The 22,735-nt window shown below is 38.3% G+C and overlaps 2 protein-coding genes across 8 annotated transcripts in view; both read left to right on the top strand.

Moving 5' to 3' along the window:
• The window catches only part of LOC103562717 (X-linked retinitis pigmentosa GTPase regulator), a 53,968-nt gene that overhangs the window by 17,689 nt on the left and 13,544 nt on the right, over window positions 1–22,735 (top strand). For 5 of the 7 annotated variants that reach the window (XM_070604715.1, XM_070604713.1, XM_070604716.1 and 2 more), the window contains 7 exons: window positions 686–810; window positions 1,808–1,993; window positions 2,916–3,087; window positions 7,929–8,029; window positions 8,366–8,431; window positions 11,033–11,971; window positions 21,875–22,021. In XM_070604715.1, the coding sequence (XP_070460816.1) occupies window positions 686–810; window positions 1,808–1,993; window positions 2,916–3,087; window positions 7,929–8,029; window positions 8,366–8,431; window positions 11,033–11,971; window positions 21,875–22,021 (1,736 nt within the window). The remainder of the gene's footprint in view (window positions 1–685; window positions 811–1,807; window positions 1,994–2,915; window positions 3,088–7,928; window positions 8,030–8,365; window positions 8,432–11,032; window positions 11,972–21,874; window positions 22,022–22,735) is intronic. The other 2 variants (XM_070604718.1, XM_070604717.1) reach the window with 1 other exon arrangement.
• On the top strand, window positions 11,978–14,218 carry LOC103562716 (cilia- and flagella-associated protein 251-like). The gene has a single exon (XM_070604721.1). The coding sequence runs from the start codon at window positions 12,197–12,199 to the stop codon at window positions 13,118–13,120; it is 924 nt and encodes a 307-aa protein (XP_070460822.1). The 5' UTR covers window positions 11,978–12,196; the 3' UTR covers window positions 13,121–14,218.

Here is a 22,735-nt window from a genome sequence, read left to right as displayed (position 1 = left end):
TACAGCAGACCCCAGTATTGATATAGGGACTAGTCAGCATGGTTGATTTATGGCATTTCCTTCAGCAGCATTCCACAGCCCAGGAGCAGAATTAGTAAAAGAGACAGTTGGATTGATCTAAGTCAGTACCTCATCACCAGTTGTGACTTTGTCCCCCCCAGGGGACACATCGCAGTGTCTGAAAACATTTTGATTGTTATAACTGCAGAGGCAGGGGATTCTATGGGTATTTAGTAGGTAGAGGCCAAAGATACTGCTAAACATTCTACAATGCGCAGGACAGACCCACACAACCAAGAATTATCTGGCCCCAAGTGTTAATAGTGCCAAGGATGAGAAACCCTGATTTAATCAATGACCTGAGGAAAAAAGAAAGTAGATTGTTTTGGGAAGTAAGGGGTCAGAATACAAAGATCTCCTTCCCCTTGAGAAGAATGTGTGTATCATGAGATCTCATGCTGGATTGCTGCTGTTCCACACACTGCTCACACGACTACGTTTCAACTTCACAAACCACCAGTGTGGGATTGCAGAGACCGTAGAGAGTATGGAAACATCCATGGATCAGGGTATATTCAATGAAGAATTTGAGGGGAAAATTACTGTGTAAGTTATATATTTGTCTATTTACAAATAGATCCATACAAGTGATACTTTAATAATTCTTTTCTTTTTTGCATTTTAGATACAGGTCTTATATATACTTTTGGAGATGGTCGACATGGAAAATTAGGACTTGGACTGGAGAATTTTACCAATCAGTTCGTTCCCACTTTGTGCTGTAGTTCTAGGAGGTTTATAGTTCAATTGGTAAGGGCATCGCATTCCCCTGTTTACATTTTCATATTCCTATATTTGAGTCTTTCAGTATTCCGAGAAAATAAGTACTTTTATGTTTGTATGAAAGAATATTATGGCTATGTCTAATAATTATACTCGTTTCCTAAGAGCCAAATGTTAGACATCATGCCACTCTGAAAGTTTGTCCCTTTCCTAATTTTCTTCCTTTAACATCTTTCTTTGTTCCCTAAACTTCACTCTTCTGCTTCGTTCTCATATGTCTCTTGAGAGCCAGGACTGCGTCCTGCCTGGAAACTTTGTGTCTCCTGTAGCACCCAGCAGAGTGCCTTACTCACAGTAGTTGTCTATAAATATTTGTTGAATTAGATACTGCTGAGACTCTCAAATCCTGTACAAGAGAAAATGTGATACTAAAGAGTTTTGAAAATATGTTTTATTGGCTAAATGTTATTTGGATAAGAAGGTATTGTTTCAGTGTCAGCCCCATCAGGCATTGTATCTCTATTGTTTCTAACACTTTTGCCAGTTAAGAACTATAGACTTGAAAATTTTGTTTACTTGGTGATGATAATATCACTTGAAATTTGTTCTCCAAAGACTCAGTGCCTCGTACTATGGAACGCTTCCAGTCCTTCATTTGCCATCCATTTAATGAATCCTTGCTCTGCACGAGATACTGGGCTGAGTATGAGGAATACAAAGCATACAGTGATGAACAAAATGACCAAATCCTCATTCACTAAGCTTATAGTCTCATGGAGAAGATCATTTTAAAAAGTGCTATACCAAAAATAATATGTTTTAATCATAGTGTTTAAAGAATATATATTGTAATTCGTATATGTGTGTGTCTATGTATAGAGAGGGAGAGGGAGAAAGAGACACACACACAGAATCAGTCTATCAGTCTAGGAAGTCTACTAAATAAATGTAGCTGAAAACTGTTAAAAACCCACTTGTGTTTGAAGCTGATGTGGATTAATTTATCTGTGGATTTATGCTACAGGTTGCTTGTGGTGGCTGTCACATGCTGGTTTTTGCCACTCCACGACTTGGTGTGGTAGAAGAACTTGAGTTAGATGAAATAGAAGATCCTTACTTACCTGCAGCGGCTTCTCTACCCATCAGTGATCTGACCTCAGGAGACACACTTGAGAGAACTTTATCAGCCCGCGTGCGGCGAAGAGAGAGGGTACAGTTGTGGCCTATGCTCTATAATAGTACTGTCTAGCACTGCAAAGAAAACTGAAGGAGAACATCCATTTTCTTTTTAAATCAAGGAAGAGTCTTCTCATGAATTTACTAAATGACTAGAGTTGTGGGCTTATAAACTTTTAAAGCAAACTCAGAGTTAAGCTGTTAAACACACAAATTAGAAAATTCAAATTATGGCGAACCTTCACTTATAGACAGTGGTACTTATCTCTATCTTATCACCTCAGGTTAAATGCTGAGTTGCTTTCTCAACTGTATGTGGATTGACCTCTTTGCTTTTATCTGTTAGTTATACCTCATGTGCAGTGGAAGGCTATATACTATAAACAATGAAACGTGGAAAACAAAGAAATAAGGACTTCAGTTTGAGGGAGGGAATGTTTTTTCTCAGTTAAATTTAGAGATTCTCATTATGTATTTTAAAATTATTATTTCAATGACACATTTTTTAAACAAGAAAATACCAAATAATTTTTAAAGGAGACATTCCTTTTTTAAAAAATTCTAAAATTTATTCCTTTTGAGGTAAAGGTTAAGTTTAGCTTTTTATTATGAAAAAATGTATATGGAATGATTGAGAAATATCCCATAGGTATTTTGTAGTTGTTTGTTTGTGTCTCATGGGTAATTTTTTATCAGGGGAGGTAGAGAAAATACACACACTTTTCCCCACCATGTGAAAAACAGGCTTCCAAATTGACAATTTAGAGCAACTTAGATATAGAGACAACAGAACAAAACATTTTTGAGCCTGTGGGGATTATTAAAAAGTGAATGTTGTGGGATATTAGCCGACTTTGAAGTGTTTCTCTCAGTATTTTTAGCAAGTGCAGGGTAGTTTATGTCAATATTAAATATATAACATCATCTAACAATTTATTTAACCTGTTTATTTTAAGGAGAAATCCCCAGATTCTATTCAAATGACACGAACACTATCTACAGTGGAAAGGACTCCTGTACCACCTGTTTGTGTTTCCCCCCATCCAATTCCTTTCCATATGTCTGCAAAAAATCTGCCAGAGAAAATGATACCTGCAAAGGCGTGCCTCTTGCAGCCAGTGGAACCAGGTAACATTTGCTACTCTGCCTGATCTTAGGAGAAGTGTACCTTTTATTCCTGTTATTTTCATGTTTATCTTAAGATGTTTTCTCCAATTTATTAAATTGTTCCCTTCCTGGTTAGAGACTGACATCTCTCATTTGAACTCAAATCCAGGAATACTCTTAGAAATAGAAAGCATCATCAGTGACCCTAAAAATCCCATATAACACCAGCAGTGTATCTTTACAGAGCAGTGCATGGCATACATAGTACCTTCTCTTACATTATCTCCTTTAAACCCTGAAGCAACTCCATGAAATAGCTGGGAGTTATAGTCTTCATTTTTATAGACGAGAAAATCAAGGCTTGAAGAGATTGAGAGACTTACCCAAGGTCACTCAGCTTATAAATAAAGTGAACAGGACTCGAATGCAGATTTTCTGGACCCATGTGAAGTTCTGCATTTATGTATAAGGCAGTACAACATAGTGGTTAAGAGCACAGGATATGGAGTTAAATTGGTCTGAGCTCAGATGCCAGCTCTGACATTTGTTAACTATGTGACTGACTTTGGGAAAGTTAATTTCTCTGAGACTCAGTTTCCCTATCTTTGAAACAAGTTTAATAATACCTATTTTAGAAAATGTTTGTGACAATTAAATGAGGTAAAGCGTATAAAATACTTAGCATTGAGACTAGCACCTCTAGAAACCCCTTAATAAACATGGTCATGGTTATTATTAACACCTCTACCTCACTTCCTACTTAGACATAGATTTCATATTTTAAATTGTAATCACAGCTCTTTAGCTATTATACACCTCTTCTAAATAATTTTGTTTACAGACATTTGTGTATCTTAGGAGTGTATAGATGTTACTGCAGGGCATGTGCTCAGATGATAGGGTCAGGACAAGAAGCCAGGACCAGGAGATCAGAATAAGCAGTAGGTTTGGAGTTAAGAAGCTATCTGGGCATCTGAGATTAAGAACCATGGCACAGATAAGTTTTGTATCTTTGGGATTAGGAACCTGGACAAAAAGTTGTAACAATAAAGGATCAGGAATTCAGGCAAGAATTGTGGGCCATGGGAATGAAATATTATCTACAACCAGGACCTTCATAATGAGCCAGTTTCCTGCATCTCACCCACAACTTTTGTATGTTTCCTTCTGAGATAAAAATCACTGGCCCTCTTCAGCCCAGTATGCAGGAAAAGTAGATTCTGACAACAGTGTGTACAAGGAAAAGAGAAGTTTATGGGTTGGGGGAAGTTGTTTCCCACTTCAAGAGATTTGAATGTGAAGATATACAGAATTTTGTAGCTAGATCAAAAGGAAAAGCCATCTCCTGTCTTTTTGTGACTTCTAAAACCATCTTAATAAAAAGTAATTTGAAAGTTATAGCCAACATATAATGTGACTTTTTCTAAATTCTTTGCAGACCTCAGTGTTTATCTTGGAGGGAAGGAGGTCAGGGAAGACCTTGCTGAGAAGATGACATTTAAGCTAAAACAAAGGATAAGAAAGATAGTTACACAAAGAGAAAGGATACATGCATTCCAGGCAGAGAAAATAATATAGACAAACACTTGGAGGCAGTTTATAAGAAAAGGAAAGAAGACCATTGGGGCTAGAGAGTGAGAGAAAAGGCAGGACAAGTTGATGTTGAAGAAAGAGACAGTGAAAAATTATTCACGGTTTTATAGGCTGTGAGAAGCCTATCTGATTTGTTTTTCTTAAGTGCAATAGAAAGTCATTAAAGAGTTTTAAACTGTGAAGAGATGTGCTCCAATCCAATTTACATTTTAAAATGATCACTTTGCCTCTGTGTGGATTGTAGGGAGGCCAGACTAGAGGTAGGAAGAATACTTAGGAGCCTTTCACAAGAGATGATGGTGTATGGACCAAAGTGTTGAGATGGAGAGAAAGGGGCAGATTTTAAATACATTTTAGACATAGAACCAACTGAACTTGCTAACTCTGTTAATGGATTACACATAGATGTGAAGGAAAGGGAACAATCAAGGATGATCCCTAGGCAGGAAGATGGTTGACTGGTTTGAGGGAAAAAATTAAAAAGTGAGCTTGAGATAGCTGTGAGACATCTGAGCAGAAATATCAAGCAGACAGTTGAAAATGCAAGCTTAAAGTTCAGAAGAGTGGTCTGCATTAGAGATATAAATTTGGAAATCATCAGCATAGAGATGATAGTTACAATCCATGGAAGTTGGTAAGATCACCTATTAGAGAGTAGAGTAGGAAGAGAAGAGAGCCCAGGATTTAGCCCTGAGAACATCTAACATTTAGAGGAGAGGGAAGGAAGAGCCAGCAAAGAAGCCTTCCTCAGGGTTAGCCAGTAGGGTAGGAGGAGGGAAATTAGGAGAGAGTAGGGTCATGAATTCAAAGTACTACTCAAAGTTCAAGGAAAAAGAGCTCAAAGAAGCATCCCAGTGATTTGGCGTCATGGGGATTACTGGAGATTTTGACAAGAGTAGTTCCAGGGGAAGATCAAGGCAGAAGCCAGTGTTAAGAGTTGAGATGTGAATGGGAAGTGAGGAAGTGAAGAAGAGAGAGGGTGTGTAGATAATTCTTTTGCATATTTTGGTCATGAAGAGGAGCAGAGAAGTGGGCAAGCAGCTAGAGGGAGATGTGGGCTCAATGGGAAATATTAGAGCTTATTTGCATGCTAATAGACATGACCCAGTAGTCCTAGAGAGGTTGATAGCATATGAGAGTGTATACCTAGAGGTGTAAAACTCTTGAGGAGACAGGAGGGGCTAGCATATAGAGCGTCTTTGGTAAGAGGAAAGATGCATCCTACATTTTAACAGGAAAATGTAGGTAAATACATACATTCGTTGATGAGAAGATAAAGCAGATCAGGTCTGATGACTTCTGTTTTCTCAGTCAAGTATAAGGCAAGGCCATGAGCTTAAATGATCTAATTTCTGTTTTCCAAACCTCCATTCTCTGCCCTCTCCAATCTATCATGCTTAGCACTGTGTTAATCTTCCTCAGGTACAGCTTAGTTCCCGTCTGCTCCAGTGTCTTCAGAGGATCCCTAATTTTTTGAAAATAAGTATAAATTTCCCCATATAACTCCCACCTGCTTTTCTGACTTTGTCTCTCGATAGTCTTTTTCTTATAAACTTAATTTAGGTTACAGGTCTGCAAACCATGGCCCGTGGTCCAAATCTTGCCCAGATGTCTGTTTTTGTAAATAAAGTTTTATTGGAACCCAGTCATGCACATTCCTTTATGTATTGTCTCTGGCTGCTTTCACACTACAGTCACAGTTTGAGTAGTTAGGACAGAGACCATATGGCCACAACGCCTAAAATGTTTGCTGTATGGCCTTTTACCGAAAAAGTTTGCTGACCCCTGATTTTGATCAAACTGAGCTCTTCACAGTCAAACATAGTAGAGAGCCTGTGAAGTCAAGACAGACCTGAGTTTGATACTTGGTGCCAAAAGGGTCACTGAACCTTAATTTATTCATTTGTGAAATGGAAATGTAATACTTACGTCTCTTGTCATGGGGTTAACCCCACATGTATAAAAAATATATTTCTAGCACGTGGTAAGCCTTCAATACACGCTATTCTGCTGCTTCCCTTAATACTGGGCTTCATTTTCTTCCCCATCTGCCTCCATCTCTGCCTCTCAGAATTCTACTCATCCTTCCCTGCACCTCCTTAGGGAAACATTTCCTAATTCCCGACATTCAGATGTGATTTCTCATTCCTCTATATCATGTATTTTATATTCCCTTCTAGAATATAAGTTCATTAAGAATTAGCGTCACTTAAGTTGATATCTCCTGCATAGTACCTCACATGGAATAAATGCAAACTGATGATTTGCTCATTTGAATTGAATGAATTTACAAGGGAGAGATCAGTGTGGACAGGCATTTTTAGCAAAGACTTCATTAAGGAGCTCCTCTAAAATAAATATATGGCTGCTAAACGGGGGAGTATAGTAATTGAGAAAAATGTAAGGTCAAGTAGAGCTTACAACTCTTAGTTATCTGCTTTATGATGTAATAGTTTGGCAGTTTTCCCTGAAAGTTTCTGAGTGCTTGTGCTCATTATCTGTTGCTAGATAACAAATGACCCTAAAACTTAGCAGGTAAAAACAACAAACACTTATTATCTCAGTTTCTGAGGGTCAAGAGTCCAGGAGCAGCCTAGCTGAGTGGTTCTGGCTCAGGGTGTGGCATGTAGTTGTAGTAAAACTCTCAGATGCAGCTGCAGTCATCTGAAGGCTCCACTGGGGCTGGAGGATCCTCTTCTGTGTTCACTCACACGGTCATTGCCAGGAGGCTTCTCTTTTTCAGCATATGGCTTCTCCCTAGGGATGCTGACAACATGGCTTCCCCCAGAGCAAGTGATCCAAGAAAAAAAGAGAGAGTGTGTGTGGGGACCAAGACATAAGCCACAATAATATCACAATTATGTTTGCTTTATTTTATTGGCCATACAGACCAAACTGATAAAATATGGAAGGGAACTACACAAGGGTATGCATACCAGGAGGATGTGGGTCATTGGGGTCCTTTTTGGGGACTGCCTATCACAACGTTTGATACCTGGGTAGTATTTATCCCAAAGTAGTGTTTCCCTGTTCATATGAATAAAGTAGTTATCTCATCAGCATCAAAATCTGTAAACTTTCAAAAAGAGATTTTAAAACCCATTGTCATTGTGAATGAATTCTGTTCAATTCCCTTAACATGAGGTTAAAGGACCTTTAGTAAAATTATATCTGTACTTTATATTACAGAATAATTTCTGTTTATTGCCCAGTTGTCTTTCACTTTTCCACTGAAATCTCATTTTCTCTTTTCCCTTTTAATCATTCAGATTATTTTCAAGATAAAATGACCAAAGGGAAACAGACAGACAATTCTTCACCAGCAGTGGATTTGGGAGGCCTTGGAGAAACTACTGATATCCTAAATATGGTAATTGTTTTCCTATTTGTCTGTCTAGATATAAGTTTGCATTTTAGTTCATCATGTATTTGTGTGTGTCTATGTGTATATGTACTTCCTATACTGCTATATGCATAAAAAAGCTTTTTTTTGTTTTGGTTTCATTTTTTTATTATTTTAAAATCAGCTTTGTTGAGGTATAGGTTACATACAATAACATTTATTTTGATCCTCACATCAGAAGTATCCAATTAAGAGTTGATTATATTACTACCTGAACTGTTTAAATGTTTAGAATGCATAAATATGTAATCTCATATATAGTCTTTATTCCTTTTAGAACATAATTTTTTTTATTTATTTCAGACACATATGATGAGCCTGAATTCCAATAACAAGTCATTAAAATTATTGCCAATTCAGAAACAAAAGGTATATTGAGAGTAATTTTCATTATGGTGGGTAAGAACAGTTTAAATTGTTTTGTTTTCTTGAAAGGTTTCTGGAAAGAACATAAGAAAGGTAAGCATTCACTTACTTTAGAATTTAGAAGACAGAGGAATACAAGGTAGATAGCCTCCATTTGGGCTTGTTTGGTTGGTATGTATTTTCCGTGATGCAACTAGAGTGACAGAATTTCATTGCTGAAATTTGCTCTTTGGAGTCACTAACAAGTCATAATAGCCATGCTTTCTTACCATCAAGGCAAAAGATTATTATTACAGTTCGTAAGTATTGTTAGAGGCTACTGTTTATCGTAAGAGTGGCTCTCAGACTTCGGTTGAGTATGACTTTGGGTAAGTTACTTTGCTGACCTTACAGGATGATATTAACATCTTTTCTAGCTCTAAAATTTTGTGAGAATATTTGATAGTTGCTTTTCCAATGTTTAGAATGAGCTTTAATTTGTCAAGGAATTGATAGCATAAAAACAAGATTAAACGTTTGGAAGAAGTTAGTTGGAAACTGCAGGGGTGATAAAGAGAGACTTGAATAACAAATGAATAGCAAGAGGAAGGAATAGTCTGTGGTTTTCACGACCCTGGAGAGATAAAGGCCTGCCTGCCCTAAAATTCTTTGCTTTTCCTGGCTTTAACACCAGTAGGGTGAAAGGATGAGGGGTTTGGGGGTTAGAAAAATAAATTGGAGAAACGTAAATTAAAGGAAGAAGGCTATAGAAAACATTGTTTATTTTTCTAGTGCCTTTGCCACATTGTTAAGCTAAAATATCCTTAAAATCAAAGTCACTGAAATGTGAGAGAATCTTTCTAAATTATAAAAATTTAGTTCCAATCCTCATTAGTCCTATCTATATTTTACTGAGAGGCATGGTGAATAACAGTATTCCTTTTGAATATAGGAGAGCTGTTTTCCTAACACAGTTGTGGAAGTTCAGTGAATGCTGAGTGACTTATTGACTGGCTATACTTACAAGCAGACATCTTTCCTCTGTCTTTCCTTCCTCTCGTCTTAGACTCTGCCTCTTCTGTGCTTCCTTATTGTGCTAGGGAAATAAAGGCACGTACTTAGAAATCATTTTTGGCAACTGGGCCTCTGTCTCTCCTAGGGCTCTTGAAAGAATCATGACTTTTTAAAGAATAGGACCTAGAACAAACAGAAAAGGAACACCACTTCCTTTTATTCATTTTTTATTTTATTTTTTAATTTTAATAATACATCTTATTATTATTAACCCACAGTAGGTAAAATATTATCATTTCATATAATCAGTATGAAAATTATTAATGAGATATTTTGCATTCTATTTTTGGTAAAAAGTCTTTGAAATCTGGTATGTATTTTATTTATAGCATATCTCAGTGGGAACCAGACACATTTCAAGTGCTCAATAGCCACAAGTGGCTAGTAGGTACCATATTGGATAATTTCAGTCTAAACTACCACTCTTGTTCATATGGAATGCACTTCCTTTTAAACTGATATGTATTTTATACTTCACATGGTCCTTTTAGGTAGAAGCCCTACCAGGCCTACTTTAGCAAATAAAAAAAGATTTATTATACTATTTTTATATATTTTTAACTTATGCTCTTTTCGTAATTTCTTCAGCAAAAAATGACCTCTTCCCAGGCCTGGCGCTCATCACAATTTATAAAACTTGAGTTAGTGAGGTTTTCCTATCCAGAAACCCAAAGTCATTAAATAGTTCAACCCATTAGCTTGTAGAATTTAGGTCAACAATTTGATTTTTGCCTTATTTTGTCCAGCAGGCAATTATTTTCATATTCTTAATGTAGCATTCAAATCTCAATGTTTAATTTCATAGTTTTTATGAAGACCTTACATTTTACCTTAAGTATTTTTTCCTCATAGTGATTTTTTTCATGTATGCAAATTATTATAATTAAAGAATATAATGGATAAAAGAGGGTCAACTCAAAGATTTTGTTTTGAAAAGACAAATATATTATTATTTAGTATACCAATAAAAAGATTTCATTTGTAGTTTTCATTTCAGACTTTTTCCCTAGAAATAAGCTATTCATTTTTTCCAATTTTTAAAAATTTGATATTTTCATTTATTTTCTTCAATTTTGTAAATTTTATGGAATCAAAAGACCAATCAAAATTTGACAATCAAAACAATAGAGAAGATAGAAAAAATTAAACTGGACTGCACTGCATGCAAGGGAAGTGTACATTTTTTAGCAGTATTTTGCAAAATCAGTTGGGAATGTATTATATTTAGGAATTGATTCAGATTAAGAAAAGAGGCAGAGAATAAATATTGATGGTACTGTGAGTAATGGCAAATTTAAGGCAGGTAGTAAGAATTTGTAAGTTAAACACAGGTACCTGTTACTAAATCAAAATTAGATGTACCATAGACTGAGAGAGTGGCATAAATTATCCCCAAAGAAAACAAAATCTGAGCAAAATGTCTGGTAAAACTGGATAGTATTATTCTCCTAGTGAAACTTATAATAATGCAAAATATTGGCAGTATTTTGTAGTAGATAAGTTACCTTTGTCAACTAATAGTAGTATGACGATTACTTCAAAAATTTACAGAAACAAGAAAAACTTGAGGAACTGAAGCATGATACAGCACATACTGAAACTGATGATAGTAATGAATCTGAAAGTGAAGCGATACCCAAAAAAGTGCAAGAAGGGAGACCATATAGACAGTTTTTGGCAAGAGGAACATACATGATTCAAACAACTATGAGTATGGAAGCATTTCCAGATGAGGACCTAAGTGATGACTCAGACCAGGCTGGACCTCAGTCCAACACCAGTGCACAGGGTTTGCAGGGAGAGATATGTAGGCGTGAAAGTAAGCATAGTCTTTATCCATGTGGTGGTAAGAAAATAAAGAAAAGTTATGGAGGACACAGTCAGAAGGATTCAAAAGCAGAAGAAGTAGTCCCTGAAAAGGAAACTAACCTGGCTAAAATGTCAGGACTGAAGAATATAAGAAAAAGTGAAGAGAATATTAAAAATATTAATGCATTCTTTGATAACATACCAAATAGAGACTTTAATGTTGAGGATGAAGAAAAATATTTTATTAAGAAAAGTAAAAGGAACAAGCAAGATGTGGTTTGTTACAGTGAATCTTTAGAGGAGTCAGACAGTTACTTGGAAGGTGAAAGTGAAAGTCAGCAGGGTGATGGCTTCGATCAGCCTGAGTCGGTAGAATTTAGTAGTGGAGAGGAAGAGGATGATGAAGTGGAAACTGACCAAAACTTGTGGTATAGCAGAAAATTTATTGAACAAGGACATGAGGAAGAGACTGAACACAAAATATGCAGATTCATGGAAAAATATGATTTTAAGTGTGACCGCTTGTCAGAGATCCCAGAAGAACAGGAAGGAGCAGAGGATTCAGATGGGAGTGAAGTAGAGGAGGAAGAAGTAGAGGCAAGTAAGGAAAACGTGAAGGTGCCTCGAGGAAAGGAGGAGGAAGCAGAGATCCTGTCAGATGACCTTTCAGACAGCCCAGAGGTGAGTGAAGGCAAGGGAGAGTCAGGGGAAGAAGCAGAGGATGTGCCTGAAGGTGGAGGACATAATTCAGGAGTGGAGCAGAGGCAAAGGGAGGATGGGGAGGAGGAGAAGGACAAGAGAGGAGAAGGTGAGAGCCCGGGTAAGGAAGAGAAAGACCTAGAAGAGGAGGAGGAACAGGAGCAAAAGGAGAGGGAACAAGGCCATCAGGTGGAAAGAAACAAAAGGATGGAGGAAGAGGAAGGGGAGGAACAAGGAGAGGGGGAAGGAGAGGAGGAGGAAGGTGAGGAGGAAGAAGGAGGAAAAGAGGGAGAAGAGGAAGAGGAGAAGGGAAAGGGAAAAAAGGAAGAAGGAGAAGAGAAAGGAGAGGCGGAGGAGGAGCAAGAAGGAGACGGGGAGGGGGAGGAGGAAGGAGAGGGAGGTGGGGAGGAGGAGGAGGAAGGGGAGGGGGAGGAAGAGGGCGAGCAGGAAGGAGAGGGGGAAGAAGAGCAGGAAGGAGAGGAGGAGGAGGAAGGAGAGGGGGAGGGGGAAGAGGAAGCAGAAGGGGAAGAGGAAAGAGAGGGAGAGAGGGAGGAAGAAGAGGGTAAAGAGGAAGAAGGAGAGGAGGAGGAGGAAGGAGAGGGGGAAGAGGAGGAAAGAATGGAGGAGGGAGAGGAGGAAGGAGAGGAGGAAGGGGAGGAAGAAGAGGGGGATGGGGAGGAAGGAGAAGGGGAAGGGGAGGAAGGGGAGGTGGAGGAAGAGGGGGAGGAGGAAGGAGAAGGGGAAGGCAAGGAAAAGGAAAAGGAGGAGGCAGAAGTAGGGGAGAGGGAAGAGGAAGAAAATGGGAGGAGAGGAGAAGAGGAGGAGGAAGAGGAGGGCAATGAGGAAGAGGGGAAATACCAGGAGACAGGCGATGAAGAGAGTGAAAGACAGGGAAGACAGGGTGAAGGAAAAGAGTCTAACAAAGTGAGCAGAATCAAAGGATCTGTGAAATATGACAAAGATAAAACGTATCCAAAAAAGTTTACTACTAACACAGAGGGAAAGGGGAAAGAGTGTGAAGTACAGAGGTTCAAAACGCCAGTGCAGTCAAAACAACTTTTAGAAAATGGGCCACCAGGTTCAAAACAATTCTGGAATAATGTATTACCACATTATTTGGAATTGAAGTAACAAACTTTAAACTTGACCTGATTATGTGCAGCCAAACAATTTGAACGCCTTACACATAAGAGGCACTCAATACATGTTATTAAATTGATTTTATGTCATGGTTACTTTACATGTGGTACAATAACGACTGATAAAGACAACACAAGACACTGGTAAATTTTGGCTCCTCTTAAACTAATATTTTGGTGTATTTTTCCTCCAAATTATAAATCATAAGTACAAAATATCAAAAGATCATAGCAGATAATTAACATATGTTTCTCATTAAAGACATTTAGGAAACAGGAGTGCACTATAAGAGTATATTGTTTGTGTGTACAAATCGGTCCCTTTAAAAATGGCACAGATCCTTAAGGGCTATAAAAACATCTAATTTCTTATAAATATGTTAGCACAATATTTTTCAGTCTATGATTACAATTTTCCTACCACATAAAATAATTTTATAAGAATGGATAGTATTCTAAAGTTAAAATAAGGAATTCACATTAAAAAAAATAGTGCTGTCTTTTTAACTTTTATGTGTCCTTTTTACGACAATCTACCAAGTGACAGCTGGATTCAGAGCTTAGATCCTAATAATGTGATCTCTTTTAGTTGTTGTCTAGGCAAATGGCAGTATATCTATGACATAGAGATTAACTTAAATGTATGTTCTGGAAGTATGTAAAACTTTAAGTATTTATTGGCTAGGCACAGTTACTCATTGGGCCTTAGTTTCCTCATCTGTAAAATGAAGTGGATCAGATGATATAACTATAGTCTCTTGTAACTCTTAGATTCTTTCATTCTAACAGACTGATTTACTCTATCATGTTTGTTATGTGTATAAGAAATGTTTTTAAGGAAGAAAAACTGCACTAAAATTTAGCTTTTTATAAAATATTGTTCTTAACTCTTAAAAAGTTATGATAGCTTTCATGTCTTTTGTCTTCTGTACTTCTGTATTTCTAAACTCTTAATTTCCGAGCTTTAACTATACTGTCAGAACCTTCCTTCCCAGTATCTCTTGTGTGCCTTCAATGTATTCTTCATGACTATTCTGTAATTCTTTTTTTGCTTGTCAGAATGTTTCAAGTAAAATAAAAATTAAATGTATACAGTCATTGATTGTGAAAAAGAGAAACTAATATTAGATATTGAATTTTAGAGAGACTAGATTTCCACCAGAGTAATTTCAGTTTTTCCTTAAAATTTTCATTGTACATAATGCAGCTAGTTTGATTGTCATTTATTCATAGCTCCCTTTTCAACTGAGTTCCTTCCCCAGTCTGTTCCATATCTTGGACACGAAGGATTTCTTATACTGTCTTTTATCAAGGAGGATTTTGATGGTAAATTTCCTGTGAATTTTATATTGTTGAATTCTTTACACATTTGATTCTCCATGAGTGAGAAGGAATATGAGGAGAAAGACTAGAATATGAAGTGGAGAAATCCCTAGGAGCAATTGTCAGTTCTGTGCTTGCTGCAAGGATCTCTGGTAGCTTCCCTCAACTAAGCAAATATGCTGATTTGGGCGTTGCAGTGTTCTACCAAATTCTACCACATTCATTAGTGTCAGTAGAATTGAACTAATATTTTTTTGTTAATTCTTGTGCAAAACGTGCTTGTTTAAAAAGTAGACCTAAGATGATTAAATAAAATGGATGACTGAGGGCTAAAAGGGAGAACTTCCAAGGAGATGAGAAACTCTTAAATTCAAGTTATTAATCTTAAAGGTGTGGGCGTACATCTTCCACTGAAGAGGTAATTAGCCAGCAATACTGAAATGATGTTCTTAAAATATGCCCATCTGGGTATTTGAACTGGTCTAGACAATCGTTTTTAAACAGCATTTCTTCACATTTCCCTGGCCAAAAGTTTTTTGTGCTCTTTTGAAAGCAGTAATTCCTGCAGGCGTAGTGTTCTGATCAAAAGAACACTGGCCTAGTCATTTTGAGGCCTGAATTAATACTTGGTTAAATAGATTGGAAGAACTGGTTCCTTCTTTATAGTCCCCATCTGCCGATTGATCAGGCTTTTACTGTAGTTTATCAGTGATCATTTCTGAGGCAAGTGTGAGTAGTGTATGTAGAATCCATTGAGTTACAGTTCCGAATGAGGACTCTGGCAGAAAAATACTTTAAGGTAAGCTACAAAGGAGTACCACAGAAGCATCTACTGCTGCTGAACAGCAGCACTCGAGGTGAGTGCAATTGAAATGTTTTCTGTTATTTCACTATAGAAATAAACTTTCTGTACACGTGTATATTAAAAATAAAATGCCACCATGGAGGAAGGTGCTGTAATTCTTTCCTTCTTTCTTTCCATTGTGAAAATTAAATGTGATATGATATGCCTAGTACCCAACACCTTAATATTTGGTACATATTCATTCAACAAATATTTGTGTACCAAGCACCAAAAAGAGAACAGAAGCTTCCTCAAATCAGATGAATCTCAAGAAGTGGGGGCTGCTTACGGTCAACCTCCTGTGACCCTCTTACCTGTCAGGGGTATTAGGTAGGTCTAGATTTCTTGAAAGAATACCAAGTAAAGAGAGTTCCTGTGACTCTGCCTTAACTAGTGCTTAACAATGCCCTATTGTTTCTTGATACCCCAAGTTCTTAGCCAGGACTGCCCAAAGATAAAAATGTAATCTGAAAACAAATTTGTGTCTTTCCTCCATTAAATCCTTTAATTAATAAGAAGAAAATGATTTTGTGCTTTGGGTATGCAGAGAGTAAGATATGGTTCCTGATGTCAAGAAACTCTTGGCTATTTCTATAGGCTGACCAGAAAACTTAACAGTGCCATAGAGTGCTTCAGAAGTGGCGCTTCAGCTGCCACAGAGAAACACTAGGAAAAGGCTTCTAAGGAGTGATGATGAAACGTGAACTGAGTCATGAAAAGTAAAACCTAACCAGGCAAAGGGGCAGCAGGCTTTTCAGGCTGATGGGCGCCATGAGAGTGGTTTCCTGTGACTGCAGCCTAGAGTATTCTTTGGTCCTGGATAGAGAGGCAAAGGGCCTTAGCTGTTTGTAAACAATGTTACACAACAAGAGTAAGATGATCACACTTGGGCTTTTGAAACATCATTCTGGCAGCAATAGAAAAGGTAGACTGGAAGGGAGTGGGAGCAGAATGAGGGACACCAATTAGGAGGCAGTTATAGTAGGCCAGGTAGAGCCTGAAGAGGGGCTGGACTCGGACACTGGGGATGGAGAGTTGGGGACGTGTATTGATTTAGGGATAGAACTGGAGGGCTTAATAAAGAGATGTAACTTGGAGGGAGGGAAAAGGCCAAGCCTTTCTTCTCTATGGCCTGGAGAACTGGGTGGAAAGAGTGCCATTCATCAAGACTGAAAACAGAGGAGTAGGGGCAGGTTTGGGAGACTGCTTGGCGCTTGTTGATCCAGGCGATGTTCTGCAGGCAGGAGATACACGTCTGGGTCTGGAGCTCAGGAGAGACTGCTGAGTATCACCAGCTTATGTGTGTAGTTAAAGCCGTGGAGTTGAATGAGAGGCAGCATTCATAGTGTGACGAGAGAAGAGGACTAAGGACAGAATTCAGGGAAACCAGTAGGTAAGGGGAGGTTGAGAAAGGGAAGCCTGAGAAGCAGGTGGAGTAGGAACACTTTCTAGGAAAGAGAGGTGCTGCCCAAGCCAAGGGAGGAGCAGCGAAGGGCTGCAGAGAGGACCTGGGAGAGACCCAGCAGAGGGCCTAGACAGAGCCCACTTTGCCAGCAAAGAGTGAGCTCCAGGAAGTCTGCTTTGCAGAGAAATAGAATCAGAACTAGACTTTGAAAAGTAAATATCAGACAAAGAGTGCTGCTGGCATATTTCTCGATTTAGCAAGGGAGATGTATATTCTAGAGACTTTGGTGCTCTGGGGGAAAAAATCCTCAATTTTTATTTGCTATTAATATGCACAGTGGTACATAAGAATAGGATGTTATTGAAGTGAGCTTATCAACAAAAAAGAAATCTGCAATGCTTTAAATATCAGTGCGGGGAGTGGGGGGGTGTCAGGGGTGGGGAGGGGACTCTGTGGGCAGCCATTATGGTCTTCAAATTATTTGGGCAGAGTTGGGAAAGCACGTGGGCTCTGGAGTCCAGTAGGCCTGAGTTCAAGTTCTAGCCCTTCACTGATAAACTGTGTGGAAACTTGGAAAAGGTGTTTTTTTGTTTTTTTTTTTTTCAGTTTCTGAGTCTTATTTCCCTCTTTTAGTAAAGGAAGGGGTCTCCTGATAATTAAACTAGTTAGCACATGAAACACATCAGGGGAACTCAGCAAATGGTAACCTGTGAGACTAATTATCCTCTCTGATCATATTAAGTCAGGTGCAGTGTTACCCTCATGACTCTCCAAGTCACTGGCTGATGTGCATGAGTTTAGTCCTGTGAACCTGACTTTTGTTTAAATACAACATAGCAACCCCCCAAAAATTGGCGTATGGAAATAGATCTGTGGGAATGAAATGAATTACAATAACGCAATAACCCTTCAATAGGAGGTAGAGTGAAACTCTACTACTACACACCATACATGAGCCAAATACTGCCCCTCCACATTTGAAGTGTGATGCAAGGCTGATCGCAGTCACATGGTTAGCCTAAAATTTAGATGTTAGTGCTCTCATGGGACCACAGATTTCCCCTCTGTGTGCTAATGTTTTTATCAAAATAGTTTAAAAGTTCACACATAAAGTGTAGTCATGGATCATACATTTGTTTAAGGTAAGGAAGAAAATTAATTTTCTAAGGGAAAATAATAGAGTTAAAACAGAAAATGAGAATAAAACTGTATGCCAGCAAGATACTCTGTACCCTGATCATTACATTCATTTTTGCAGGCATGCTTATCAGAGTCAAACTGGAATGTATTTAGTGGTGAAAAGACAGGATTAGGAATGAAGTAAGGGACTGGTGCCTAGAAAGAAGGAAAAATTTAGAGATTGTAGAGTAGTGTCATTAGAAGCCAAGAACTGGGAAGTCACAACTGGCAGCCCATGGGTGCAATCTGGCCTGCAGATTTATTTTGTTTGGTATATATCGTGGTTTTCTAAACATTTGAATCAGTTGCCAACATTGAAATATCAGGAGATTTTACATTGAAAAACTGTTTTTCAAACTTCTCTGGGAAAACCTGAGAGTCTGGGAGCATCGTGCCCTGTGGCATCACTGGCCTGCAGCCCAGCCAGGTCACCCCTCCACTTCCCTACCATCCCAGGGCTGCTCCTGACAGGCATCTTCCCTCGCTTGCTCTGGCTACTGGGCTCCTGGCAGAGAATAAAGGAATGTGTACAAGAGGGTAGAACAAATAAGTGAACACTTTAAATGAGCCATTTTTAGTGATAAGATGTGGGACAATATGGCAAAAAGTGTCCAAGCTTCTTTTTTCACAGTCCTCAAAGCACACCAGGGATTCTATCTTACTTTTTATGGAGAGGCCTTTACAAAATCACTTATATTTATATACATATACTTATTGTTTGCTCACGTTATTGTCTCTGTAAATAATCTTTTTAATCTTGATGTAAACCCTCCAAGGTAGGTGTTGCTAATGTCCTTTTCCCATTTTACAGGTAGACGGTAAAGTAGATTAATTAGATGCCTTGCTGAGGCCATGAGTAATGGAGCAGTGCTTAGGTCTTTGAGTTTAACGCCCTTCCCACTCTCTACTCCTGCCTCGCTCATTTCTAGTGTAGTCAAAACATGAACTTACATATTAACTCTTCTTGTCCTAAAAATAAACCTTCAAATTGAGATTTAAAAATATATATTTTCCCACCTGATATGACTTAGATAAATGTTTTATGCTCTATTAACCTATTTGGAAAACATTCTCTACCCTATATGATATTGAGGTATGTCATGAATCCAGATTTGTAGCACAAAATTTTATACTTTATAGTCTTTTTTTTAACTTTTAAAAACTCTAAGTTAATACGCACACAGAAAAGTGTATATCTCATACATGTATAGCTCATTGTATTTTCCGCAAACTGAACACATCCATAGAGTCAACATCCAGATGAAGGAAAAGCACAGTGTCAGCTCCCCAGACGCTCTCCTTCAACCCCCTTCCAGCCATTTCCCATCCCCCCCTTGGTGACCACTAGGCTAACTTGTGATAGCAATCTAGTTTTTAAAGTATGCAGTATAGTTGCATTCTTAAGCAAACTGAAACCTCACGAGGAATTTTCGGTTTCTTGATGTCTCCCATAAGAAATTTAAAAAGTGTTCCCTGGGCCAGACCAAGGACTGCAGCTCCCTGTGCTGTGTCTGGCCAATGAAACAAGGGTCCTTTTGTGGGAGCCTGGCCCATTCACTTCTTTGCTGTGGTCCTAACCTAAGATGCATTTCCACGGACCACTCCAGACTGCCTTTTTACATCTTTTGTGGTTCTGGTGATGAGAATGTATTTAAACTTTATCCTTTCTTTTTATAAAATGACAGTATTCTGCCAGTCTCTCCTAAACTGTTTTGGTTTGAAGGTAAGTTCTATATGTGATTTAAAGTAGTTGTCCAGCTGTGTATAGGTTAATTTTAAGTGTGCTTAATTAGTGCAAAGTCATGCAGTTGATGTGATTGCTAGTGAAAAATGTCATTTTTCTAAGAGCTTTCTCAAATTTAGAATATGATACAGTTCCAACAGTTCTTCATTGTTATAGATTTTCCTAAAGTTAATGAGTAAAATTGTAGTTCATTATAAAAGAGATGAGTGTTTTGCTTATTTCTAAAATAAGATAAAACTCCATGTTCCTTTTTACAATAACATGATATCCTATGAATACTTTAATACCTTAGTTAACTAGCATGATCAGAATTGACCCAAGTGCTAGATTAGCCAAACTCTCCAAGTAATGACTTTTCCAGAACACAGCTCATTGATGCTCCCTCTGGGAGATAGATAGACGGAGTCTGTAATTCTGTGTCTCAGGAGCACTGTTCTTTCTAGTTGGTCTTCATTTATGTGCATTTATTAATATATCAACATCAGGCATAAGTCTTGAATCTAGTAATCTTGCTTCCCATTCCCTTCCAAAGTAAAGTTGTCTCTGATCATTTTAGCTACCTATAATGTGCATCTGGCTAGGCATAATGTACAATATAAGTCACTTAAAGGGGAAATCATGCAGAAAAAAAGAAAGCTTTAGAAGTTCTTGATAGTCGCTACCTTGTAGTTAACCCTACCCAAACTAAACATGCAACACATCCTTTAATATAGCTGTCTACCCTGCTACCTGTTCCCCTCTTGTGCTTTCCCCTCCCACGTGCACTGTCTCATGACCTTTGATTGACCTAAGTCAAGCCCTCCCAGAATAACTTCTGAAACCCTTTTCTAAATCTCAAGGCTTCACTTCTGCATTGCTTGTCCTCAGTGGGAATGCTATTAGGCCACACCCTTAGTGCTACTGGCCTGAGGATGACACTTCACGTCTGTTAACTAAGGTGTGAAATACAAACGTATTCTCTCTCTAGCCTAAACTCTCACATTTTGTATTTTTGCCAGAAGAAGGTGAGTTAATTAGTAGAGGCATTGTTTTCAAATCACCCACTAAAGATTCTGTTGGATGTTAGGCTTATCCTTACACAGACAGTCACTAGGAAGGTGACCACGAGAAGCCAGTTACAGTATTGAAGCGGTATAAAGGGCATATATGGTCTGAGGCAAATATGGCCAAGGCGAACTTTGTAAAAACGTTCCTCAAGGGAGTGAATGGCACTGATTACTTACTGTCTCACCTATTTTAGGGGCCATTATACCTTTAGTGAAGCACATAAATGAAAAGCATAGGAAAAAGTCCAATAAGGAGCCTAATTTCTTAATGACAAAAAAATAAGCAATATTCCACCCCAAATATGAAACTTCAAAATAATCTTAGTATAGAATACAGGATTAAACTAATTTTTTTCTGCTTATTCTTAGTAAGCATTACATGATTTGCTATCACTTTATCAAATCGGTAGACTGGTTGTTATGTAATTTGTATTAGCTGGACAGGAGCCAGATGGACTAAGTTCTGCCTCTGTTTGGTTTTCCCTCTGCTTTAAATAACCAAGAGCAGACCACTTAAACTGCCTATATCCCTTTATCTTTTTCCTGGAATGTAAGTAATTATACTTTCCTCTCTCTTGTGAATATCAGTGAATTGTACTTCTGAAGTGATTCTAAATCCCTGTGTTTTGGAAATGAACATAATATCTAGATATGATTATGTTATAATGCTACAATAGATAGAAAGCTTTTTAACTTTTAAGTTTAAAAGCATTCTTTTTTTATTTTTTTTTAAAGATTGGCACCTGGGCTAACAACTGTTGCCAATCTTTTTTTTTTGTTGTTCTGCTTTATCTGACGAGCGGTGCCATGTCCGCACCCAGGATCCGAACCCTGGGCCACCGCAGCAGAGCACGCGAACTTAACCACTCGGCCACGGAGCCGGCCCCTAAAAGCGTTCTTTTGAGGCAGCCCAGAAAGCATATTTAATTTTTTTTCCATTTTAACCTTGACATAGATGCTAATAGAATTTTGTGAATCCTCATCATTGAGAATGTTGAAATAGAGCAACATGCATAAAGTCCTTGGTAATATAGTAAGTTGATATGTGGCATGGACTATGCAATATTTTATTTCCTTAACTTCAGTATTTGAATTCATATTCTGTGTGTTCTTCGAGATGGTATAAATTATTTATGTCAGCAATATCAAATCTGTTTTTTAAAAAAGAAAATCTTAACTCTTCCCTGATATCGATTTTGTCACAGAGTTGTGAATTTTCAGAAAATGAGGACCTAGAAGACGTGGATGAGGGAATTGGTGAATGTGCGGAAGGTGGGAAGGAAGCTGAGAGAGAGAATAAAAATGTTCCTGCAGACGACCCCAGTGAAACCAGCGACAGCTCGGCTGAAAAGGTATGGGCAACCGCTGAACAGGTATGAGGACTTGTACTTGAATCCTGAGATCCTGCGTAAGAGCAAGTGTCTGAGCCCCCTGGTCCCTGCAGAGGGCAGACTCTAACTTCCTTTGGGAGCAGAAACACTTCTGTGACTGACTGTTCATGTGCTGTAGAGAAAGCTTAGGTAAACTTAGGAATCAGGCACACTTTGTTTCTAGCACCCTTTCTACACTTCTTGGTAGCATTCCGTTCCCCAAAAGTGAAAATCAACTGATAGGGGGCAGAATAGTACACTGTTGAGAGGTTAACCGAGAAGGTCAGCACTGGGTCCTTGCAATGATGAAATTACAAAGTTAGCAGCCCTTCCTGGTGACAGAAATGGGATATATAGGGGCCCGCATACATGTGTATATTTACACGCACTCGGATAATGAAAATTGTTCACAGCAGTATTTGAGGTTGTGATCAGTTCTGCACAGATGCAGTCTAGAAGAAAGTACAGGAGGAATAACAAGAGGTATCACTGAGGAAGAGAGAGTCATCCTGAAAGTGGAGCTATGGGTACCAAAAACATCATCTCTATTTGGCAGTTTTGCCTAAGAGTGAGCCTGCTAGGGGACAATTGGTAGGCTTGAAATCACTTATTTGCTAACACTGCTCTGGGTTAATTGCAGAGGTATGGAATTCAGAAACCCAAACTGAATGACACTGCATTGATTCATTTCTGTTT

Source organism: Equus przewalskii, chromosome X (assembly GCF_037783145.1).
Source record: "Equus przewalskii isolate Varuska chromosome X, EquPr2, whole genome shotgun sequence".
Classification (NCBI taxonomy): Eukaryota; Metazoa; Chordata; class Mammalia; order Perissodactyla; family Equidae; genus Equus; species Equus przewalskii.
Note: the sequence above shows the minus strand (reverse complement) of the source record. Positions and strands in the feature narration are given on the sequence as shown.